Here is a 27547-nt window from a genome sequence, read left to right as displayed (position 1 = left end):
CATGAAATCTACTGTTATATGCAGACATTTGCTTTAGGATATGTCATTAAAAGGGGATATACCAAAATTGAGAACTGAACCATTAATTCAGTTTTTAACTCATTAAAAAATCATATTACTAATAATAGAAATACGAAGACAAATTTAACTGAAACATTAATGAGGTATTACTTTTATCTTACACTTTATGTTTAAGCAGAACAGGGTTGGGGCTAAATTGATGTTGACAAGAACATGTGTGTGGCTTAACTCACTGAGAAGCGTCTCATGGCCAATTAAGACGTTGTAAACAAACCTACATAGATCTGTTTTATAATAAGCCACTTCAGGGTGTGCATTACATCATTTTAATGCACTTTCTGAGAAATAAGAACACTTAACTTTTAGCCTTATAAATGAGGGTGTCCTATATATATATATATATATATATATATATATATATATATATATATATATATATGTGTGTGTGTGTGCTATTTGCCGTTTTTGGCACTCCGTGTTTCAGGAGAAATATTTCAGATAAATAGTTTGCAGCATGATTTTGTATCAATTTAGATATGTTTAGCTGTAAAGGTTGTATCCATGAGAGAAAAACTTCTGCATCTATAAATCAGTATATTGATGAATACCTTTGAAAATAAAATACTCTGGTATTAACCTTGATATCATGCATTCAGATATTAAAATGCTTATTTTTGTATTGGATAATTCTCTGGCAAAAAAAAAACTCACAGCCAAAGGTATTTTATTTTTCATTTGTCATCATACATCAATAAATAAACTAACCTATAGAAACAGAGTATCCCCAATAAGCATCTTAAATTGTGTGTTCTTCCTAAATGTTTAGCTGTTAACATAGCTTTGTGGAAATGGTATTCTCCTGGGCAGTCTGCTGACTTTGTACATGTATCAATAAATTAGACACTTTACAAAAAAAATCTGCCTTCACTAAAACATGTAAAATTTTTGCTTAGCCAAATAAAAGCAAGGGAAGTCCTTACAGCTTCTTTGAGATCAAAAATGTAGTCAAATTAGATCACCAAGAGCTAACCAAGCAAGTGAACAATCCTATAGACTCCCACCAAGAAAACAAAAGTTCCATTCTCAATAATTTATTCCTGAAAGCTATGTGTTGCTCCTTTACTTTAGCCCTTTAGTAGATGCTTGTTTGACTATTATCGAGTTCAAAGAATATTCTAGCTTCTTTATTTGCTTGCCACATCTGATCTCTTTCAAGTGAAAGCAAGCATAATTCTTCCAGACAAGTGTTCTATTCTCCACAAAGCAAATACATGAAAAAATACCTAAGATGCTTGGCTGTGCAAACTGTAACTGCTGAAAGATTTTTTCTTGAAACACACAGCCCGTTTTGCATGAGCTCAAAGAAGTGCACAGAAAAACTTTTTCTCCCGGAAGGGGTTCTCAGATGTCGGCACAGGAGTGATGAGGGGGTCTTCACAGGCATGAGCATCACAGTATGCCATCAGGTCTGCAGCTGCCTTGGAAACCTAAAAGTTAAAAAGAACAATAGTTAATAGCAGTTGGCTCACTTTGGACTCTACTTAAAGACTGAATAGTGGGACTCCAAGAAATGTGACCAGTATGATACAGTGACTTTTAAATTCAAATTTACACTGAAGCCATAACAGGATTTTTAATTTATTTACTGGTTCTATTTCTCTATGTTTGCTCTGCTCAGGTTGTCTTAAACAAATTTTGTATTGTGTTTCTAACTGATGATTTGATATTAGTTTTGAGTCTATAGATTTCTAACAGTATGGTTCAGTGTAAATAATAGTCTATCAAAAATGGCAAACTGAGTTTTAATTCTGAATCATTGAGTTGAATGACAGAATAAAGCATTTTTTGTTTCATCTTGCAAATTTACATTTTAAACAAGCTAAAGAGAAGACATGCCAGAAATTAAGCTGGGGGCAAACTAACTAGCATGCAACTGTCGAACATGAGTCTGTGAAGAGGTTGCAATGGGTTGCCATCAGTCTTGGATTAAGGTTCTCACAGACCGGAAGCTGAAACTTGTGTGTGTGGTGTGTGCACATGCTCATGTGCAACCTGCATATACACATTTCTGTATCACACACACACACACACACACACACACACTAGACACACATGGATGCACACACACATACCAGACACACATGGACGCACACACATATGCAGGTTTACCTGTACTGAGTCACTCAGACAGAGCATTTAACAAACTGCGCTACTGAGTCTCTAGTGACTCAGTACCTATAAGCCTTTGAAGAACTCTTTTCTGTCTCACCATTTACAGAAAATTAAATACCACCAAAAGTGTTCCAAAAAGCATTAAAACAAACACACAAATCTATTTTACAGAGAACAAGCTCCCCTTTACCCCCTAAGTTATATATACCAACTCCATGATCTTACCACACTGAAGAAAAGATAGAAAATCCCAAACAAATGCAATGCTCACTTGCACAACACAATACAGAGTGGTAAAATTCACCTCAACTTAAAATTTTTGAAAAGAAACCCATCATCAGACAACCCAATAAAACAAATGCAGTGGTTTGAAATGAAGCAGAGATTACTCTATGGCCCGGCTGGGTAAATCCCTGTCAGTAATCCATTTATAACTTAATCCCTATCTGTAACTCAAATGCAACACTAGTAACAACAGAAGCTTGTCTGGTAGGAGAGAGAGAGACAACAGTGAATACCAGATCATCCATCCTGGGAGAATACCTGGCACGTCTCTTATTGCATGAATAATTAATGCCTATGGGGCTGATGAAAGGCATAAGTGTCATGTAAAAGGTAGTAGATGTACAGATGCCTAAATCAAAGTGAAAACTACTACAGCAGGCAGTGGACCACTTCTGCTGCCCCTCCCTCCAAAATTATGGTCCACAATCCCTGAAGCTCATCTCCCAAGTCCAGTGAGTGAGTACTGTAATATATACACAGTAGTTATAAAAAAATAATGTACAGTGTTTGACGTGTACACTGTTAAAGGGTTCTATATACATATAAAAATAAAATGTCACAGCAGTTATAACTATGCTGGCAATGCAGTGGTACAGGGCACATAATGTGATGACCCTCATCTTGCTAAGAGAGTCAAACACTCCTGAGTAAGCAGACTTTTACAATGCAAGCATCTATATTTACTTGTTACTAATGCAGACATGATAATTACTGAAATGCAAGAAAACAAAATGTACAGAAGCCTGGTACCTCCAACAGAGAAGGCTTCAATCAGTTTTTGCAGATGCTAATTCAATAAAGTCTGGAAGCTATAACACAAAAAGGCATTATCCACAAAACATACAGCTGTATAATCTGAAAGCATGGGGGGATAAACAGATGCCTGAAATCCCTCACACCTAAACAGTAACAGTTTTCGAATGAGAGTGGGAATCCTAGGAAACATTCAAAATGAAAGACTTAAACTTACCCTGATATGCTTGGTACTCTCACCTGACTGCCATTTCATTAAATCAGTCCAGACATGTAACAAAGCTGAGGATGCCACAGCAATTTCACCCAGATTCTCATTTACCATGACAACTCAGCCCATTTTACAATCACTTACTATGATCATTAAAATGAAAGCTGAAATTAAAGAAAACAAATATATAATTTAATAAGGTACATATCATAATAATAAGAAATTATAACAAACTAATCATGTATATTTAGTTATGCAAATTACAAATGGTAAATGCTATAGGATCATTTCTCAAAATTGCATTACAGATCATATTAATTTTAAGATAGCCAAGACAATAGCCTGTTCTGTAGAATACACAGCTGCCAGATGTTCTTCGTGTTTCACTGTTGCAGCCATCACCTGTGGGTTATCCCTGCTGTGGTTGCCCTCGGCCGGCCTAAATATCAGAGTCAATGTTTTTGTGCGCCGGCTGCTGTTGCCTGTAGTCTGATGTCAGGTCATCAATACTGTAAAGCAAGGCAGCCGACGTCATTACATCAGTCTTTCTTGCCGTGGAGCCTGTAGCAGTTTGCACGAGTGCTTGTTGGTCGCTACCAGAAGTCGAATTTCAGCAGAAAATGTCTAAAGCTAAGTACCCTGTTGGGGACCCTTTTTTCTTGCTCTAACCGATGTCCGAAAAAGTTAACAATTGTCTCGCCTGTGGAAAGCAGATCCCACACTGAGACTTTAATTCTTACTGCATTACTTGTTTAGGCCCAGACTATGACGTCCCTCGTTGCCGTTTCTGTGCCCTCTTTAATGCGAGAACCATTCATTGTAGAGCTCTTTTTGTAGACAATTATTTTCTTATTTCATCTTCGCATAATGATATGGCGTCTGTCAGCCAACAATCCGCCGATATTCTAAAAAATTAAAGATAGAAACAGGCCCCACAAGGCTAAGCCTTCTGATGATGCTACCGCTAAGCAAGTCATCAGTTCTCCGGAATTCAGTGAAGTGCTTTCGCAGCCCCTGATGCCTGACTCGCTTTCTATGCAGGCCTCTGCAGAGACCCTTTTGGAGTCCTGGTATGCTGCAGAAATCCTCTTTATCTTCCGAGCCTTTGGCTGTCTCTGCCTCAGTTGGATCTGAGCCATGACGCAGGCACCGGCTTCTGAGGAGGCTGTTCGCACTACCAATTCTAGACAAAAAAAACATCTTCTCTTCCGACTACCGCTTCTCAGAGACCAACGGATTCTCTCAGGCCTCAAAGCCAGGCCACTCTTAGGAAATCTGCCTCTAGCCACCATCTTGCTACTGCTCCCCCACCCCAAGCTCAAATGCTCAAAATGGTGGAGGATCTCATCTCCCTTATCTGAGGTACTCAAGCCCACACCCCAAAAAGGAAAAGGCTTCCTTCTCCAGAAATTATGACAGACCAAGAGTCTGAGGAATCTGATTATTCTGCCTTTGAAGAGGAACAACAGCCCTTAACTGTTTATGAGGATTCAGATGCAGAGGAATCCATCCCCTCTGCCTCCCCTCCAGAGGAATTTTCCTTTGGGAAAACTCACCACTCCCTCAAGGAACATTTTCAATGGGAATCTCAGGACTACCCATAGTCTAAGAAATGACTTGGAGAGTTTCTGGACCTGCCCCAGCACAGACCCCTGGCCATCCCTCCTATTCTAGAAGTGGTGGATGATGTTTTCCTTGAATCCAGTTTAGCCCCTGATGCCATGCCTCCTGCTCCAGCTAAACCTGACAGGTACTACAGAGTACTGGATTCTCACAAATACCTGTACAGGAACCGTGCTGCAGACCCTGAGGTCAGTACACAGGGACCCAAAGGAGCTAAGACTAGTTCTGCCTGGAATCCTCTTCCTTCTGACAAAGACTCCAGAGCTCTTGACAAATGGGGTAAGAAAGTATACACCTCTGCAACCTTAGCTATCAGAGCACTCAGTTGTCAGTTCCATATGTTAAAATATCAACAACACACTTTGGAACAAGTAAAGCAGAAGATTGCTACCTCTCCTGATGGTGTCAACTCAAAAAAGCTGGCAGAATTACTTCACTCTACTGGTCAAGTGGCCAAACACTCATTACAATGTGGATATGATGCCTTAGAAGCCTCTAGCAGGGCAGCAGTGACAGGATCTGTTATTAGAAGACATGCATGGCTGAAGGAACAACCTCTCCCTGATCATGTCAAGTCTAAACTTATTGATGCACCCCTAGATAAGGAATGCCTGTTGGGGGAAAAAGCAGAAGAGGTGCTTAAAAAGATGGAAGACAAAGCAAAATCTATTGCAAACAGTAAAAGATTTCTTTCAAGTTCAGCCACCCAGATTCAGCAGAAACTTCCCCTCTAAGCACTGGGCCTTCCCTGCACCCAGCAGACTGGGCCAAAGTAAGCCCCGCAGGGACAGGACATCCAGGCCCCTATCCCAGGGCCAGCAAAAAAGCAAACAATGGACCACTTCCGCCTCTAAGGCAGGGAGTTCTAAGCCAAGCTTCTATGGTAAGCACTCACAATGACTCTCCCTCTCCCCTCTGCCCTCCTTTCACTCATTTAAAACTAGGAGGAAGGCTCACACTCATCAAGGACAATTGGGTCTCTATAACCAAGGACCAATGGGTATTAAAAATCCTTTCACAGGGATACATATTTTCCTTCAGCGAACTCCCAATTCCAAGAGGGCACCCAGACCTCCCCCCAAACCAGTGGTCAGAGGCATTAAAGCAGGTAAAACACTAATATCCCAGGGGGCAGTAGAACCTGTCCTTCTGGATCAAACAGGAAAATGTTTTTACTCCAAACTGTTCCTTGTTCCCAGAAAAGAGGGCACTTGCCGCCCCATCCTGGATCTATCCAAACTGAACACCTCCTTGGTGGTTCCCAGATTCAAATGCTAACCTGGCAGCAGCTCCTGCCTATGCTCACACAAAATGCCTGGCTGGTGACAGTAGACCTAAAAGATGCCTACCTCCACATCCCCATCCGGGAAATATGCAGAAAATTCCTGCACTTCAGAGCAGGCTATCAGCACTTTCAGTTCTCTGCACTGCCCTTTGGCTTATCTACTGCTCCCAGAGTATTCACCAAATGCTTGGCCCCAGCTATAGCATTCTGCAGACAGAGAAATATACAGATTTACCCTTACCTGGACAACTGCCTCATTTAGGTGAACAGCAAAGAATAGTTGCTCCAGCATCTTCTCATTGTCAAAAAACTCCTAACTTCCCTAGGGTTCACCATCAATGAGAAAAAATCAAAGCAAAACCTCACCAGGAAAATTGTTTTCCTGGGAGTTGTGCTAGACACAGCAACCCTAATGGCCTTCCTATCCCCAGGAAAGCAGAGCTTCCTGCCTCTCTATGTCACCCAGCTGGCTTCCAGAAGTCACCTCACTGCAAGGAAGTTCCTGCAAGCCCTGGGATCCATGGCATCTTGCATCCTTCGCATCCCTCTCACCAGGCTTCACATGAGAAAGCTTTAGTGGTACTTAAAGAACCTTTGGTGTCAGCACTCTCAGTCCCTAGAGACCACTCTCCCACTGATTCCTTGCATAAGGGACAAATTTCTCTTCTGGGCAGATGCCTGTGCCATTAACAAGGGTCTTCCCTTCATCCTCCTCCCTTCTGTCCAGACCATCATCACTGATGCCTCAGACATAGCTTGGGGCACCCACCTAGCAGGCAGTTGTACCCAAGGCCTTTGGAATGCCCACCAACTTCACTTGCACATCAACCAGAAAGAAATGATGGCAGGCAAAATGCTCTAACTTCCTTCCAACCCCATCTCAGGCTAGGGGTCCTCCTTATAAAAACAGACAACACCACAGTGATGTGGTACATAAAGAAGCAGGGGGGCACCCAATCTTACCCCTTGTGCAGGTTAGCCATGAGTCTATGGCTGACAGCCACCTCCATGGGGCTACATCTGATTGCCCAATACTTACCAGGGATCAACAACACACTGGCAGACCACCTACGCAGAAACTTACTGGACCTCCACAAATGGCAGCTCCACAGAGAAATCTTTCTGCAAATCACCCAGGAGTGGGGGACCCCAGAGGTGGACCTCTTTGCCTCGCACTTCAACCATCAGCTGCACAAGTTTTGTACCAGGAAGTATCACCTCCGAGCATGGAAGGTGGATGCCTTGACCTTCCCCTGGAGCTCGATCGTTGTGTACGCATACCCTCCTCTGCCCCTTATTCCCAAGGTTCTGATCAAAATAAGAGAGTAGAGACCAAAGGCCATCCTCATTGCTCCAGATTGGCCCAGACAGCACTGCTGCCCCTTACTACGCAGTCTGACCTTACAGCCCCCAAAGCTGCTTCTGCTAAGGTCAGACCTCCTGACCCAGGAGAGGGGGAAGGTACTGCACCCAGACTTACAGACTCTCAAACTTTCAGCATGGCTCATACACTAAAAACCAAGAAGATGTCACTGTTAAGCAAACAGGTCCTGGACATCATCACAGAGGCCAGAAGGCCCAGCACAAGAAAATCTTATGCAGGAAAATGGAAAAGATTATGCTCCTGGAAACAATCAAAAGGGGGCAGTACCTCCCAACCTTCCATCACTCTCATCCTGGATTATTTAGCAGAATTGCTCAATAGTGGTCTCTCCTTCTCCTCTATTAAAATCCATGCCTCGGCCATCTCGGCCCATTATGATTCAGACCCACCCCTCTTCTCTCACCTTTTGGTTAAGCAATTCCTCAGAGGGGCTTCTAATATCAGGCCTCCCAGAAGACCTCCTACTCATCCCTGGGACCTGAATTATGTGTTAGAGAAACTATCTTTACCTCCTTTCAAACCTGATGCTTCAACAGAAGTGAAATACCTCTCCTGGAAGACTGCCTTCCTACCTTCCTACTAGTTATAACCTCAGCCAGAAGGGTCTCAGAACTTTAAGCTCTCATAGCTGTCGAGTCCTTCATTATTTTCCATGCAGACAGAGTCTCCCTGAGGACTAATCCCTCCTTTATGCCCAAGGTTGTGTCTGATGTGTCCCTTAACCACCCTTCCCACTTTCTTTCCCAACCCTCAAAACAAGGGGGAAAGAATTCTACACTCACTAGACATGCACAGACAACTCAGACACTATCTGGACTGCACTAAACCATTCAGAAAAACTGACAAGCTTCTTGTAAGCTTGGGGAAGCCCATCCCTGAACAAACCATTTCCAAATGGATTTCACACTGTTTCCATTTTTGCTACAGACTACATGGGAAACCCATCCCTAAGTCAAACTGTACCCATTCCACTAGGGCAACTTCCACTTCCACTGCCTTTCTCAGAGGAGTGGCAACTAGGGACATATTGGAAGCGGCCACCTGGACCTCTGTCCATACTTTTATAAAGCATTACCACCTACCTCTCTTTTCTAAGTCTAGGGCAGGGTTTGCCTCTGCAATTCTGTAGGGCCTCCTGACCCATACCTAGGTCTCTACCTATCCTTCCACCCTTTACCTCAGCTTTGGGAATCCTCCCACAGGTGATGACTGCAACAGTGAAACATGAAGAACATAGTACAGTTGTGTACACTTACCATAAATGTAGATGTTCAAGTGTATTTACTGTTGCAGTCTTGGTTTCCCTCCCTCCATCCCCCTTTTCACATCTTCCCCTAGGGGACACATGCTTCCCAAGGTGGCTCTTAGCCACCAGGACCACTTATCTCTTTTCCCTTGTGCTTCTGATGGGTTAGGGCAAGAAAAACTGATGTAATGACATTGGCTGCCTTGCTTTATAGTACTGATGACCTGACGTCAGACTACAGGCGACAGCAGCTGGCACACAAGAACATTGACTCTGGTATTCAGGCCAGCCATGGCCACAGTAGGGATAACCCACAGGTGATGACTGCAACAGTGAATACACTCGAACACCTACATTTATGGTAACTGTACACAACTGTACTTTCCCAGTCTGCCTTCTGACTAAAAAAATGGAGCTCACTTCTTGTTCAGTCCATATACCTCAATGGAAACACCATCCAGTACCTAAAAACTCCAAATTAAAAGTGGCAGTCAGGTACTTCTTACTGAAAATAAAATTAAAGCACCAGATATACTTCTCAACTGTCCATAGATTTGGCTTAGAATTTTGTTCGGTCCTCCCTAATCCCTAATAAAACTGGTGATTTGAGGATAACAGGTGGTGGATTACACTTAATAAATAATGGCAATAATTAGAGTTATAGACTTCTTTTACTTTGGAAAATGTGTATTCGTTCAAATTCTTTTATTTTGTCACCTCAAGTTAACAGTACTAATATTTTAAAATGTGTCCCATAATTAATTCTGGATTTGCCCCTAATTCTAGAAGTAAGAGGGTGAGGGCTATGAGACATGATCCTAGCCTCAGTAGCACTGCAGATCCACACCTTTCACTTTAGTTGACTTGTCAGAGATAGGCTCATGGGTTTATAGGTAAGTACTAGGCTAGCTGCACTTTTGGGCCATTTTAAGCCTAGACAATTTCCTTTTAAAGGAAGAGAATAAAACTGTGTACCTTGTGACTGTGAGGTAAATACCTTAACCATGATATAACTAGGACAACTCTGGTGACTGTATTCTGGGAAGCTTAACATCAGTTACTGAAGTAAATCAAGTTTTGTATTACATTTTTATTCATTGCCCCAGTTTAGCATCACTCACTTTCCACTCCAGTTAATTGTAAATGTACCCTCCTCCCAACCATAAACAGCCCCTCCTCCCTCAGCAGGAGGTGTAAAACACCTGAAAGAGACATGACGCACCTTCAGCAGTAATGCTTTAAAAAGAAGCAATCTCTTACACAGCACTGCTTAACATTCATTTGGTAGCGATAGTAAGAATAGAAAATTACTCACTAAAATTAATTGTGACAGAGTTTAACTACTGAGTTCTGCTTCTTGGTGTAGCAGAATTAAGTTTTGATTACAACCCTTTAGAATGGTAAAGAAGCACACCAGATGGAAAACTGCACACTTCAGCAGTACTTGCTTTGGCTCTAATAATATTATATTACCATGGTTTCAGAATGGCAGAAATAGCCATAAGTAGCTGATTCAGCAGTAATCTGCTTTTACATTTAAAGGGGCACATCTCATTAAAATTTAAATGTTTCCTCAGCTTTGCTTCACTGTGATATGCAAATAATTGAATAAGGGCTTGTTTCTGAAAGTGGATCTGCAGCTGCAGCTGCAGCTCCAACAGCAACCATCTTAATCTGACTCTCTTGCATTGTATGTATCTTATACAAATAACCTGAAATGCATTACTATGGCCGCTATTTATGCATTTAAATGAATGTAGAAATAAGGGCCACGGTAATCCAGTTAAGTTCACTGAAATCAGACACACACACACACACACACACACACACACACACACACACACACACACACACACACACACACACACACACACACACCAATCCAGCACAATATCACCCCCATCACCCCCCTACCACACACATACACAATATTAACTAGCAAAAATACCAATCTGGCAGTGAAGATTGCAGGTTTAAAAAAAAGATGTAATTAAATAGAAAATGTTTTCTCCCACATGTATCATTTCAAACACAAGTGAATGCACAGTTTCAGTTCTGATTCAGGCTGCCTTAGACAAAACTCTCCTGATGTAGTGTGAGCCAGTGAGAAAGACTGCTTACTGCTTCATCATTCAGCCCAAGTAGTTCTTATTAAGATGTCATTTGTATGCCTCTGAAATTGTAGGAAGATCTATAATAAGGCATAATTGCTTAATTCTCTGTGGGATATAGGTTCATTGGTTACTACTAGGCTAACTGCCCTTGTGGACAATTTTAAGCATAGTCAGTTATCCCATTTGGTGTTTAAAATTAATGTATCCTATTGTAGTTAGATTTATCTAAACCTTTCCAAGATCTATATTTATACATTACTTTAGGGATAACTACTAGAGCTGGACAAATATCTAGTAATGATCACTAGACTAACAACTAGATCAAAACATAATCACACAATCAAAACATAGATATTTGGAGGGGACTCATGTTGGGTTAAATCATTTAGGAACTGTCTCTGTCCATTAGTAGCACAAGGAGGAGTCCTGAGGTAAAAGTCAGTCCATCTGAGTCAGATGACTTTTTATTCTTAACTAGGAATTGAAGTGCATGCATCCATGAAGTTCTGAGTCCCAAAACAGGAAGGTCTACTATTTAAGAAAAAATAAACACACACACATTAAAAACAAATAGTAATTATTTGGGACGGCTACAAACCATCAGTCCAGTACCATGAGCAATCCATGCTTCCCACCCACTTACCCACTTCTCACTATGAGTCTATATTAAAATTGGTTTAATAATACTTTACTTGGGGAAGAGCTCAGACTCCCCCCAGAGTGTCTGATTGGCACTTACCAGTGAGTTATTGACACCTAGGAGACAGTTGATAAATGCACAAAGACATTTCCTTTACAAAACGTTATCAGTACTTTGAACCACCGATGTAAAATCTTAAGTAAAATAAAACCACAAAGTCATCTGATTTCTAGACTCTGCTTTTAGACATTTACCTACTGGTATTATTCTATAGTGAATCATACAAAATGTTGCTTGATAAATTGTCTGTCCGTGAGTACGTATTGTAACTTCTCAAGGGTTCCAGGATATACTATATAGATGTTTGAGCTAGTACATCCCTTATCAGAAGTCACATGGCCTGATTACATTCACATGCCTATTTACCGCTTTCTAACCTGAAGTATTTATTTTCATTATTTGCTCCAGATGTTAGGTACTGAGAGAGGTGGCGTGATTTTGTATGCTGACCAGAATCTGCACCCTATTACTGCTGTTTGGACATTATGTTTATGTTCCATCTTTCCAGTTTACGTTTTCTGGACAGTCATGCCTACTGTGTATTTTACTTGCCATTAGCATGATGTATATTAGAAGCAAGCATTTTTTTCAAGCTTCTTTGCAAAGTTGTTTATCTAGAAATTACAGAGACCTTTTGTTATTTAGGTACTTGCCAGTCATTGTATTGCATTGCATTGTATTGTACTCATTCATTTATTTATGGTGTTTCTTTCTTTTCTTAAAATATTTTTAGGGAATTTGCGATTGAAAAGAAGCCATCTGATATTTTCTAATTACATTCATAAAATTGTTGCCAATGTAAATGCTTGAGTTTTTAAAAATGATAATGGTGACTTAAGTTCTGCCCTCTGTTGATCACATATCAGTGCTGTAGTCTTGAAATTTAAATTGTTTTTTTTTTTTTTAACACTTTTTATTACGTTATAATTACAGAGGATCTAGGTAATTTGTCTGGCTACATGCAGGCTGTTTTTTCTATATAAGTCTTCATCCTTTCAGATGGTACACTGTTTCCTACGAAGTCATGTATATGTGTTCTGCATGAGTCATTCAGGCATGCTGTTTCCCACAAGCAGAGGATGGCATCTGATTGCTTCTCTTTTTTTTGCTGCACCAGTAATGGAGTGGTCCATTCTCCCCCTTCATCAGTACGGTGTGCTTCAGTCTTCTGAATCTTCCCATTTTACACATAACATTTCTGAATGTAAAAAACAGTACCCTAATATTTCTTTTTTTTATTTCTATCCTGAATACATTCTACCTGTTTACAATCATAACTATATACACAATAGAGTACCATAACAAAACTACGGCCATAATTTTAAATACAACAAAAGATCTGTATATTTCTGCTGCACCTAATCATGGAGCCAATAAATATTCACGTTAAACATTTTAAAGAGATGTCTTGAACTGTACTTTCTTATTAGACCTATATCAGAAACAGCAGTGTGACAGTGGTAGTCTGTGGTATATTTTACTTGAAGATGAGGGTGCTATTGCATTACAGAATTAAAACTCATGGAATTACAGAAGTGGACAAATACGTAAATACAGGGAATATGTAATAGATATGTGATTATGCATGAATTATGTAAAACCAATAAGGGAAATGCCAAAGTAACCATCCCTTTTAAGTACATCCTTACTATAATAAATCATAAATCTTAATACATGCTACTTCCCCTCCATCATCTTTAAACTGCCTTTCTCATCATCCAAGTTACTAACCAGCATTAGTCTACAGTAGTCCAATAATTAACTTAAAAATAAAGGTGGATAAGCATAAATTACCTCAGAACTGGACTTCTTGACTATGTAATCCTAACCCTAATGACTTTTATAGCCATGAATTACTGTATTGTTTTGAATATGGCCCAAGCTTGGACCTACCTTTCAGGGCAACAGCAGTTTCTTTTTAGATGATAAGGAGATTGTTGCTGTTTTCCTCAGTGGGAGTTCTGTAATGCTTAAAGTTACAAAGAGAGACACAGACCTCCATGAGCTCAGAGGTAAGCAACTACATCCTTTATCATAATGATGGCAGCTACCTAAGCAAGACAGAATCACGTGACATCCCACATGCACCATAGCCTTATGAGATTATTAAACACACACTTACCTGTACATTACAGTGATCACTAACCAAGTGGGCATCATAGAGGTTCTTTTTTTCTGAAATCATGACTGTCTGCATTTCTGTGCCTTCCTGTCTGTCCCATTCTTACCTCAGACCCCCCCCCCTCAGTAGCACAAACTCTTCCATCCCATCAGTACAAAAAAAAATCTTAAAGGTGGTCAGTGCAGTATTTTTCTAGGTGTTATTCTGCCCCCAACCTGCTGACCATTAAAGCTGCCCACAACAGTTATTAATTTCCTGGCAGTAGGGAGTCCTCATACTCATTAGGGTGAGAGATGTCCAGAGGGGCCATCTTTCATTCAGACATCAAGGCGTTTGTACTCTCACTAGTATTCCAAGAATAAGAGTATTAGTGTTAGTCTTTAACATTGCTCTGTAAAGGAGTGATCAGCTACCTGCATCACTTCAGTGACTCACAAAGTCCTCCATCTTGTGAGTGTATATTCCTGTGCACTTTCTAATGAAGATTTCTACCAGATGGTAGCTAGGTGTGCTGCAAGTCCTCAAGTCTTCCCCCTAGGATGCCCACCACCATGCCTCCCCTCCTCCAAGGCTTGTCCTGCTCCAGCCCACCCTTCTCCCACAAAGTGCATGCTTATTCTCCTCTGCTAGCACCATCAAACTCTGAGCCACTAACTGAACTCCTGCCACCTGGACCACAATCAGGGCTTTCTCCCTGTTTGCCCTCAGGACCAGCTACATAGTGCAGTAGTTTCAACAGTATCTCATTAGGTTTCATTATTCTGAAGAGGGGAGTAAAGGTGCTTCTTTTGGCTCTGCTGTCATCATAGCAATGTAATTTTTGGTTAAAAGCCTGATTTTTCATACTACCAAACTTTGGCAAGAACCTAGAAATACTGTAACATATTCTACTTACAGTCAAAGCTGCTGTGGAGTTTACCCCTGTCCTTGCCTCGGTGAGGCCTATTATGCTCTGGTCATGGTTAATGTTTCCATATCTCCCATAAGCAGTAATACTATAATCACTAACAATTCTACCAAAATATTTTTAAATGATAGTTGCTCTTTAAACATTGATAAAACATAGAAAGTAGAAGCCAGCCTCATTTCTGTCTGCTTATTCAATGTGGCCATGGCTCTTGCACCCTCTATACTTCCAAAATGCAGTTTCTTAACATCCAGGGACTGCTTATCCCTCTTTGATTCCTTAAACATCTCTTCCACAATCTTAAGCAGTTATTTCTTTTCAAGGAGAAGTAACTGATAATTCAAGCAGAATAAGGGGTATATCAGGAACAATTCATATAAACTCATACCACTGCATTTACTTCATGACCATACGCCTTGTAAGAACTGTCTTATACGTCTTTTGCATCACGGGTTGTCTACTGATTATGCCCACCTCTGCAGTTAAACTATTTCTGTTGTTTTAATCTGGTTTCTGTAGCACATGGGATGATGCTTTCCAAACTGTCTGACTGTGTTTCCTTGCAATGCAGTAAAGTAAATACATTTTAAAAAATAAACATAAGAAATGAGGAAGTGAAGTTTATTAATATGTAACACAAAAAGTGATTTGCCAAAGAAAATAACAAAGAAAACTGTTTTTGAGGATGCAACAAGATAATTTTGCTCTTTTTTGAAACAAGAAACATCTTTATTAAATTATCACATATGACATATGCAATCATACATTATCATACATTTATATCAATGAAAACAAAACAGACTGACATAATTGTAGTTGTAAACATTATACATCACTTATAATCTATCCTGTCATTATCAGTCAAACATTACATAGCTCATTAAAATCCTGCCTTCTTTTAAACCTTGTTCCTCCTCCTCTGCATGTGTTGTTCCCACAAGCCCCATTTTTGCCTATGTAATTTGTGCCTATCTTTTTGTAAAGATCTCAATTCCAGATGATGTATCTCTGTTACTATATTCACTTTTTCTAGTAAAGTTGGTTAGACTTTGATTTCCATTTTCTAGTAATTGCTTTTTTGGCAGCCAGTAACATCAGACTCAGCAAGGCCTTACTATACCTCGGCAATTCCAATTCTGTATCATAGTTCAAAAAAAAAAAAACATTTCCTTAGTTACATAGACAGAGCAGTCTACAGGGAATCTTTAAAGTCTGCCAACCCATTACACTCTCAGAAAATATGTTCCCAATTACCATTTTCTTCCCCATCACACCTCCAATATTTGCCATCTACCTGAGAAAAAATCCTCTGAAGTCTACTTGGGTATAAAAATACCTATGTAAATACTTGCAAGCAAAGATCCTAAATCTTCTAGATTTTGTTGTATAGTTGGCAGACATACATATTTCCCCCTATTGTTTCTTTGTGAATTGTTTATCCAGTCTCTCTTTCCAATCCTTTCTAACCTCCTCTGATTTATTCTTATAGTTATCATACAATATTTTGTATGCTCTACTAATTATTCCTTTTTAACAGCTTTTGTTCTAGATTCTATTAAAAACTCTACCACAGCTGATCTTTAGCTTAGCCCCCCCCATTTCTTTCACTTTGCCTACACTCTGATAACAATCTTTGATAGGGAAAGCAATCTCTATCCAGCAGTCCAAATAAATTCTTGGCCTCTTCCCATTCTATCAGTTTTCCCTCTCTAATTATTTGCTCCCAGTACCTTGGTTCTTTTCCCAGTTTTCTCCAATAAATTCTAGCCCCCTCTTGTCTGTTCTGTGTATCCCTAATTGCAGTCATCACCATCTCCTTTCTGCATTCCCGTGTTGATTAGTTCTTAGAATACTCTCTGCTACTTTATTAATATAATATTCTGCATGGCTATTGTTATTGTCCTTAAAGATCTGCATCCAAAATCCCAGTTTCTCATTGTTTCTTAAACTTCCTCCTCTTTTATCATCCTTTCCCACTATGAATTATAGGTTTCTACTTGTGCTATATATAGGAGCCTTAACTGTATAGTGCTGAAGTACCCCCTTAAATTGGGTAATCCAAAACTGCCTTGTTCAATTGGAAGAATCAGCTTATCTCACTTGAGTCTTCCGATCTTCCCCTCCCATATATAATCCTTCAGCTCTTTATTAATTGTTATCCAAAACTTTCCCTCCAGTTGATAAAATATGCATGACCTGTGTATAAAACTAAAGGGAATAAAAACATTTTAACGCCTTGTATCTTGCTATCCATAGCTGTATAACAACTTCCAATTTCTCAGTTTTGTATTATCTTTTGTTTAGTCTCTTCCCACATATCCTTAGCTGCCACATGGAATCCTTTTTAATCCTTATGCCTAAGTACTTAAATTTATCATATCCCCATAAATACGGATATTGCTGAACCAGTTTTGCTTGTGGGTACCAAATTTACATCTATTGCCTTTGTTTTATCATCATTAATTTTGTATCCTGAAAATATGTGAAAGTGCCTCAAAATGTTCCACAACACTGAAATGTACTTTTTTGGTTTTATCACCTGCAAATAGAGCCAGCTTTTCTTGACTACCATACCAATTATATCCTTGAATTTATGAGTCTCTAATTTTCTTTGCAGTGGTTCTAAATATGGTGCAAATAACAAAGGTGAAAGAGGACACCCCTGCCTGGTTACTCTGCTCAAACAGAAATTATCAAAGAGGAACCCACCCACTTTAATTTTCGCCTCTGATCCCTCATATATCCTCTTAATCAGCCTTATAATTTTATCACAGAATGCAAATGCTTTTATTGCCTTGTCATAAACTCCAAGCTTACTCTGTCAAAAGCTTTCTCTGCATCAAGACCCACCAATAACAGTGGTATTTTCTTACATTCAGCTTCCCTCTGAATCGTCTGTTCTGCTAATGTTGTCAAATGTTTGCCTCCCCTCCACAAAACCATATCAATCCATGTCTATCAATTTTGTCATCACCTTTGCAATTCATTTAGCCATTATAGACATAAACACTTTATACTTATGCTTTAAGATTGAAATGGGTCTGTATGAAGCTGGATCTGATGGGCCTTTACCCTCTTTAAGTAGTACAGCCACCAGCGCTTCCTTTCAGGATGCTGGTGCTTCTCCTCTTAAAATACTGTTAAACAAAACCTTCCAAATCTTTATCATTTTTTTCCCTCCTAGCTTCCAAACTTCCACAGGAATACCATATCTTCCTGGGGACTTTCCTGTTGATTGGTTATACATCACCATTTTTATCTCATCTCCTCTTATCATAACTATTAGTAATTGAGCCTCATCTACCTCTAACCCTGGCATATTTAATTCCTCTATAAATGTTTCCATTTGTACCTTTTTCTTGAGCTCCATATTTATCTGCTTTATATAAACTTTTATAAAATTTCCAAAACAGGGTCTCTTGTTATAGGCTTCCTAAGCTCGGCAACAACCCTTACTAATTTCTGTTGCCTGATAAGTTGCACTAAAAGATTTTTGCTCTGGCATTATTATCAAAAAACAGTTGCTTAACAGCCATCTTTTTAAACTCATGCATATTATTGAGGTAATCCTTTATTTTCTGCTTAGCACTCTGTAATTGCTCCTCTTCTTCTTCTGTGAAATTCCTACTATTCTGTCCCATTCAATAATTCTTATTACTTCTTAACCATATCTGTCTAAACTCCACTTTAATTTTATCCCACTCCCTAACTATATTTTCAGAAGAAATTTCTGTTGTCTCTAATAACTCCTGAATAATTTCCACTACCCATTCCTTAAATTCCTCTCTTTTCAACAGATAGGTGGGAAAGCACCAGTGTCTCTTTTTTATTTCATTACTGTGCGTTTTTATTTTAGTTATTATTGTCGCGTGATCTGAAATAGTTCTTGAATGCTTATCAAAACCGTCAATTAAATGCACGTTCCTGTGAAATGTAAGTTCTATCTAGCATAGCCCAGTTTTTTGTATCTTGGGGAAAAGTATGTAAATACATCTTCCATGCCAAATATTTTCAGAAAATGTCTTCAAAAATATATCCCCCTTTGTTATATTTTCCCTTCTGCCCCCCCCCCCGACACATCTTCCCTGCTGTAAATCAAATTCCAGTCCCAACCTATAAGTAATATTCCCTGCTGAAAACTGATTATTTCTCCCAGAATTTTCTTAAGCTCCATTATAGCAGTTTTAGGTGGAATGTAAATACATGCCAGTGTACATGCATACATACATAGATACAAGTATTTCAAGCACGGGTATTAATGTCCTTCTAGCTTGCCAATATACCAAAAAACTTGTTCCTAGTGTCCAGGCTGTTATTAAAAATATCTGAACTAGTATTTGCTTTAATGTAATTTGATAGCCTAGTCTATGCATCAGCTAATGATAACCAATTAGTACACTTCTTATTCCTATAGAATCTTCTACATAGGTTGTCTGATGATTCTCTAGTATTTTTTGATAACCCCAAACATTTCCAGAGGTAGTTGTCTCTAAATGCCCTATATACCTGAATATGATCTCTGCTTAGGTATCTGTAAGAGACACTGTACAAGTTCAGATATTTTACTCTTTCATATTAACTTAAATTTTCACATCCACGGATGCCGGATGCCCTTGGATATTTCTGCTGTACGCTTTCCCGTTTACTCATGCTTGTTTTCTTATAAGTTTTTCTCAGCTTTGGCCAGCTAAGAACTTGGTTATATTCAACTGGACGTATAAGAGAATTTAAGTACCTTTATCTGCACTTTTTTTAAAAAAAATACAGTATTTAATTTGATTTAAACTGTGTTGAAGGAATATTTAACTCAAGTGGCAGTTATTCTGCTCTTTAGTAACTTGAACTGAAGCTAGTGTGTTATTTGCTAGTAATTACAGGTGTGGGGGTAGCCACATTCTTTGATTTCCTGTCCTTGCCTTTTTAAGTGGTGCATTGTGAAATTTTTATTGCTTAAAAACCTCAGCTTTGGCCAGCTAAGAACTTGGTTATATTCAACTGGACGTATAAGAGAATTTAAGTACCTTTATCTGCACTTTTTTAAAAAATACAGTATTTAATTTGATTTAAACTGTGTTGAAGGAATATTTAACTCAAGTGGCAGTTATTCTGCTCTTTAGTAACTTGAACTGAAACTAGTGTGTTATTTGCTAGTAATTACAGGTGTGGGGGTAGCCACATTCTTTGATTTCCTGTCCTTGCCTTTTTAAGTGGTGCATTGTGAAATTTTTATTGCTTAGAAACCTCATCTTTGGCCAGCTAAGAACTTGGTTATATTCAACTGGACGTATAAGCGAATTTAAGTACCTTTATCTGCACTTTTAAAAAAAATACAGTATTTAATTTGATTTAAACTGTGTTGAAGGAATATTTAACTCAAGTGGCAGTTATTCTTCTCTTTAGTAACTTGAACTGAAGCTAGTGTGTTATTTGCTAGTAATTACAGGTGTGGGGGTAGCCACATTCTTTGATTTCCTGTCCTTGCCTTTTTAAGTGGTGCATTGTGAAATTTTTATTGCTTAAAAACCTCAGCTTTGGCCAGATAAGAACTTGGTTATATTCAACTGGACGTATAAGAGAATTTAAGTACCTTTATCTGCACTTTTTTAAAAAAAATACAGTATTTAATTTGATTTAAACTGCGTTGAAGGAATATTTAACTCAAGTGGCAGTTATTCTGCTCTTCAGTTATTCCCACCCACCCTCCCTGTTTTTGTTTTGGTGTTAATCTTAGTGGCCTTGAAACTGCCCGCCCCTCAGCCTGCCTCTGGGCCCATCTCATTTGCTTACTCAACTGAGTGCAGTGAGATCATATTCTGATTTCAGGCACTCCTACTGTGTACAAAGAGAGCATCTGGGAAACAGACAAAAAAAAAATTAAGCTTATTTCCTGCCTTTCCTGTTAAGTGGTATAGACTATTTGTAGGCTTCTGAGCCCCCAAGCCCTTCTGTGTTTGAGGGAAGCCTTCTAGCTTGTTTTTTTTTCTTATAACTAGCCAGTTTTCTAGTTTCAGCACTCAAATCTGTTTCTTTGATCTCAGCACTTGTTCAGATAAAAAAAAAAAAAATTTTATCTGCTTTTACTGTACTTGTGTTTCTACCTACTTCATTTTACTTTTGCATCATCTTAAAAATACTCAGTTGTATTTATTACTGCTTGGTGTAACTCATTCTAAGCCTTTTGGTTTAAACACTTGGGCTTCGGACCAGTTGTTTTGCACTGAGAGGGTTTGTGGTCTGCACTGTTGTGGCAGAACAGGTAGCTTACATCCTTCTTGGTTGGGAACTGCTGATTGAGGGCTCAGTGTCTGTTATTCTAAAAGTGTATTAATTCTGGTTTAAGCACTTGGGCTTTCAGGCCAGTTATTTTACATTAAGAGGGTTCATGGTCTGCACTCTTGTGGGAGGAGAGGCTGGACTCTGCCCTTCTGAGCTGGGAATTTCTGGTTAAAGGCTTATAGTGCATGCATATCTGAACTGCTTCTTACTGAAGTTGGTGCACCTTGTTTGCTGTGGCATAGACTGGATTCGGGCCTGCTGGATCTAGCTTTGTTTGTGTAACTTGAGCACTAATCCAGACATTCTCTAAAGTATTCAATTGTATTTATTACTGCTTGGTTGTAACTTGATTAAAGTGTAGCTATCATTCTAAGTCTTTTGGATTAAGCACTTGGGCTTCAGACCAGTTGTTTTACATTAGGAAGGTTTGTGGCAAGCACTGTGGTGGCAGGACAGGTAGCTTTCATCCTTCTAAGTTGGGAACTGCTGATTGAGAGCCCAGTGTCCAAGGGTATTAGTTCTGGTTTAGGCACTTGGGCTTCAGGCCAGTTATTTTACATTAAGAAGGTTCGTGGTCTGCACTCTTGTGGGAGAAGAGGCTGGACTCTGCCCTTCTGAGCTGGGAATTTCTGGTTAAATGTTTATAGTGCCTGAATATTTGAACTGTATCTTACTGAAATTGGTACAGCTTGTTTGCTCTAGCATAGACTAGATCCAGGCCTGCTGAATCTAGCTTTGTTTATATGCTTGTTGTTTGTTTGCTTATTATTTCCCTGGAATCTAATTCCACCTAATACGCGGCTTCTCAGCGCTTCTGTGGATCACTAGTGATATCTGCATTGCTTACTGTACTAGTTCCTTGTTTCCCTTGAAAGAAAGTTACTGTTTGTCGTTTTTGCATTTAGTTACTTGTAACACATTGCACTCAAGTTACCTGGCACTTGCTCACTAAAGCAATTATATAAGTCAGCACTAAAAATTAAAAGCTCTACACCCTCACTCCCCACTGGCCCTTGTTTTCAATTATTAAGGAATTCCCAATATTATTCTAGCATGTCCAAAGGTCAGTTGTCAATCTCCTCTCCAGTCCAGCTGGTGAATCTGGGAATCTTGAGGCAATGTTATAACTGCCTCATGTACACAGACAACCCTCTCCTCCTCCCACATAACACAAATACTTGCGAGAGATGCAGCTATTTAGCCAAACTGGAGGCTGAGCTCTCTCAACTCAGGACTGGCAAGACCAGACAGGAGGAGAAGGCAACTACACACACCACAAAACCAGCCTCACATAATGCTATCACACCACTGAATCAAACACATAAACACACAAAGACATACTCGGAGGCTCTGAGTAAAAATTTACCTAAACAGCAGAGGCCTCCAAAGCAGACACCCAAACAACTGCTACCTCAAGACACCCCACAAGCAACACATAAACCACAAAAGCAGTGTGCAAAGCAGTCACAGCCCTTAAGGCCAAATACAACACCAAACATACTTGTCATAGGTGACTCCATAGTCAGACACACTGATGTCCCACTCACCAGGCTGAACAAGGAGAGGGTCACAGTAAGCTGCCTATCGGGTGCTAGAATCCACCACATAACACAAGCACTCTGGTCACTCCACGGCAAGTACAAATATGACACAGTCATTGTCCATGCTGGTGTGAACGACCTAAGACGTACCTCCCTGGACTGCATGAAAAGAGACATAGAGGAGCTCTCTGATTATGTAGCCCAGGCAGGTATGACCCTGACCCTGAGCAGTATCCTTCCTTCACCAAGAATGATGCCACAATATAGAGACAAGATGATCAGCTTTAACAATTGGCTTAATGTCTGGTGTCATTCAAAGGGGATCCAGTGCCTGTCTGCCTGGGATGACATGCTTGACAAGCCACGCTGCTTCGCAAGGGACGGCTTGCACCTGTCACCCCTGGGATTCCGGATATTGGCTAAGGCTCTTGCCACCCCCATAGTGCATTTTTTAGGCAAGGCCCAAATTCTAAACCTACCACCCTAGAAAACAAAAATGGGAAGAAACTGAGGGTAATGCTGCTCAATGCCAGAAGTCTAAATCTCAAAATGCACGCACTCGAGGCCCTTCTCAGTATGGAGAACATCGATGTCTGTGCTGTAACTGAAACCTGGTTCAAGGCTCCTGAGAGCACCCCGGCACTATTAGGTTTTACCTCATATCATGCGTTCCGGCCCCAAAACCCGGACCACACCACAAAAGGAGGAGGTGTATCCATATTCATAAAGGATACCCACACCTCCAGGTTGGTGGCAACGCACAAAGCTTTGGAAACCATCCAGGTGCAACTAACCATAGGCAAAACTGCTCTACAAATTGTAGCATGCTACAGGCCACCCTCTCAAACTCAGAAACCCCACACAGCCTTCCTGAAGACACTGGAGGGTATAAATGTATCTCCAAACACCATCATATTGGGTGACTTCAACTACCCGAATATAGACTGGGAACATTACTCAAGCCCTAACTTTCTAGCCCAATGGTTCCTGGAGTTCATAAATTCAAATGCCATGGAACAGCTAGTCACTGTTCCCATGAGAGGAGAAAATATACTAGATCTCATTATCACAAACATGGGGACAAAATGCTCCACACCGGAAGTATATCCCTTATTGGTGAGATCTGATCATAAACTAATCTCACTGGAAATCTACATCCCGCCCCCACCCCAAACAAAAAAGACCACAGTGAAGAACTTCTCTAAAGCAAACTTCACACTACTCAAGACTGGTGTGGTATCCTTCAAGGCCCCTGAGCCAGTGGAAACCACAAGCCAAGCTGCGGAAGCCCTTACAGATGCCTTCTATGAACACCTCCAGGACTGCATGGATCAGGCAATCCCAAATAAAACCAAGACTCTTTCCACAAAGGGCAAACATCCAGTCTGGTGGACCCCAGCCATTAACAAACTTTACAATAAGAGGAGAAAGCTATTACATGATAGAACAAAATCCATAAAAGGGAAGTCACCCTTGATCATTATTAGTAAAAAATACGAGCACTCATAAAATCAACTAAGGCCAATTTTGAGAGAAAATTGCCATGGATTCAAAGGACAATCATAAGGCCTTTTTCAGCTATGTTAGGAACCTGGGTGGAAACTCCCAGATATGCTCAGAATTAGTCCAAAATGATACAAAAATCACTGAACCCACAGACATTGCCAACATACTGGCAGACAGGTTCAGTGCAAACTTCACCCCCCCTCTCCCCCCTAAAGGAGAGATAACTATCCCAGCAGAGTGTAGCCTCCCAGACATCTCAAATGCGCAGGTGAAAGCTGCTCTCTCTAAAGCTAAAAACACAGCATCAATGGGACCGGATGGTGTCCCCGGCTTTGTGCTACACGAGCTAAATGAGGAATTAAACCTGCACATAAGGCAGCTGTTTAATCTCAGCCTTACCACAGGATATGTGCCCAAGGAGTGGCGTACGGCAACTGTGGTCCCACTCCACAAAGGCGGTGCCTCTACGGACCCTGGTAATTACCGCCCCATAAGCTTAACAAGTCTAGTCTGCAAAGCTATGGAGAGGATCATAATGGAGCTCATAAACAAAGATATAGGGGACTTGCAGACATTGGACCCGACCCAGTTTGGCTTCGTCAAGGGCAGATCATGCCTTTTGAACTTGGTTGACTTCTTCGAAACAGTCACCAAGGCCATTGATGAGGGAAAGGCAGTCCATACAGCCTACCTTGACTTTGCAAAGGCCTTCGACACAATACCCCACTCGGGTATTGTAGAAAAACTTACCAGCTTAAATGTAAACCCATATGTCACAAGATGGGTTGCAAACTGGCTTAAGGACAGAACCCACAGGGTTAGAGTTGCTGGCGCTATGTCAGACTCCAAGCCGGTCACAAGTGGTGTCCCACAGGGCTTGGTCCTTGGCCCACCTATTGTTCGGCATCTACTTCTCAGAAGTACAGGCCAACATGGGAGGACTTTGGCTGACAAAGTTTGCAGACGACTGCAAACTGGGCGCCATAGTGGAAAGTGCATCGGACACGGATATCCTTCAGAAGGGACTCACAGAAACAGATAGCTGGTGCCAGAGCCATGGCCTGAAGTTAAACGCCAAAAAATGTATAGTCATACCCTTCGGGAAAAACAAGGTAACCCCAAGCTACCATATAGGTGGCAATCCACTAAGCACAGAAGAGGTTATCAGGGACCTGGGGACCCAGGTTGACAGTGGCCTTTCTTTTTACACTCATGTTGCTGAAGTGGTTAGAAAGACCTTCTACATTGCCACCTGATCATGAAGGGATTCACATCCAGATCTAGTGAGGTCATTGTTCCCCTGTACTCTTCACTTATCAGACCAATGATCGAGTACAATGCCCCATTCGGGATGTATCTCACCCGACATCTGCAGCAATTGGAGAGACCCCAAAAGTTCCTCACCAAAAGGATAAAGGGACTCCAAAATCTGTCATATGCTGCCAGATTGAAGAAACTCCAGCTCTATTCAGTTGCATACCGTCTGCTCAGAGGTGACATGTGCCTGACATACAAGGCCATGTCCAACCCGGAATTAATGGACATGCTCCACCTCAAAAAATCCAAATCCACCAAAACCACTAGAGCAAGCGACTTAAACCTTAGCACGGATATAAATAGGACGTGCTGGAGGGATAGATTTATCACTCAGAGACTCCCTATGCTGTGGAATAAAATCCCGATCCATGTGAGGCAGAGCACCTCGCTGGCTCTGTTCAAGAGAAATCTTGACCTGTGGATGGGAGATCATAGGTTTATCCTGGGAATCATCTCTGTGTCACTGCTGGACAGAGGCACAACAAACTAATGGGCACAGTATTTTTTCATATAAGGGGTGGCGTAAGCCACAAAAATTTGGGCTAGGCTTATAAATGCCTTAGGGCAGATAGCCTAGTATAAACCTATGAACCTATGAACCTATTATTCCATACTCAATTTTGGGTCTAATGTAACTAACAAATAATGACTTCATCATTTCTGATTTCCTTGACTTTATAAATCTTTTTATACAGCCTATAGTTCTATAACTGTCATTAACCAATTGGTTGATATGATTAGAAAAACTGAAAGCTGCATCTACCCATATACCTACATCCTTAAATGAGTCTACACTTTTGATCACTGTGTGCTGTATTAAATATTCACCTATCACTTTGTCTTTCAAATCTCATATGCTTAGTTTTTGATGTATTTATCAGCATATTCTTCTCCTGTGCCCAAATGATCAATTTAGTCAAGTCCTTTTGCAGGCATGCCTTATTTGTAACACATGTAATCAGTTTACCCAATCTGAGGTCATCTGCATTATAGCGTGTAGAACACCTCAGATGAAAAAGTTAGGTTTGAGCGATACAGTTTAAACAAGTAAGGGCCTAGGATAAAGCCGTGTTGGACACCCTGACTGTAACTACGAATTTCACCAGTAAAACTGCTGTATGATACTTGCCATGTCCTATTTGTAAGCCATATAGCTATCCGTCTTATCAAGAATACCTAGTTCTAATTTATTGATCAGCGTTTTGTGTGTGACCCTGTCAAATGCTGAAGTTAAATCTATATACATTACATCACAACACAATTTTCATTCATAGCTGTTATTATATTGTTATGGAACATCATGTTACAGGTGGTAATAGATCTGTTTTCATTGTATGCATGCTGGTATATGGTTTCAAGTTTCAGCCTATCCAGTTCTGACAATAACTTATCCAATATTACCTTCTCCATTATATTTCCACAACATGAAAGTAGACTTAAGGGTCTATATGACTCTGGGTTTGTCATACTCCCCTTTCCCTTAAAAACAGGTTTAATAAGTGCATGTCTCCAATCTTGAGGAGCCTCCCCATATTTATATGACCCAGTAAATAATAGATATAATGGTACTGCAAGTTCTTGCTGAAGTATTCTGAGGTCATTATTACTAATTCCATATCCTCCCTGTGATTTGTTTGGATCCAGTTTGTGCAGTCCTTTTTCAATATAATCTAATTTGATTCTAGTATCTGAGGTTACCTGGATGTCACTAGGACAACTTATCACCCCCTTTGCGAAGTCAAACTGTTTTGCATAAGATTTTGTAAATATATTTGTAATCTTTTGTGTCTGAGAATAAATTTCAGAATTTGCACATTGTTTATCAATTTGTATGTCTTTACTCCTTCAACATCTTATGTATCTATAACATGGTTTCCTATTATATTCAATATCTTTATATAAATTTTCTTCAAATTCTTCTTGATCTTGTCTCACAATCTCATTCTTAATTTGTTTGTCTAGTTTTCAATGTTATAGTTTGACCTCTCTTCCATTTCTTATAATTTTTGTCTCTCACCTTAATCAGGTGTCTTGCTTATGGAACTATATCCCCTGAAGTTGTATGCCTAGATCCTGATGTTAAA

General features: G+C 40.1%; 1 protein-coding gene across 1 annotated transcript in view; it reads right to left on the bottom strand.

The window, feature by feature from the left end:
* Positions 1 to 728: 728 nt before the first annotated feature.
* Positions 729 to 27547, bottom strand: part of GNG3 (G protein subunit gamma 3) — a 93032-nt gene continuing 66213 nt past the window's right edge. The window contains exon 3 of the mRNA XM_044075653.1: positions 729 to 1508. Coding sequence (XP_043931588.1) covers positions 1380 to 1508 — 129 coding nt within the window. The 3' untranslated portion in view covers positions 729 to 1379. The remainder of the gene's footprint in view (positions 1509 to 27547) is intronic.

The sequence above is a fragment of the Protopterus annectens genome, chromosome 6.part1 (genome assembly GCF_019279795.1).
Source record: "Protopterus annectens isolate FY-2018-M chromosome 6.part1, PAN1.0, whole genome shotgun sequence".
NCBI classification, from domain to species: domain Eukaryota; kingdom Metazoa; phylum Chordata; order Ceratodontiformes; family Protopteridae; genus Protopterus; species Protopterus annectens.
Note: the sequence above shows the minus strand (reverse complement) of the source record. Positions and strands in the feature narration are given on the sequence as shown.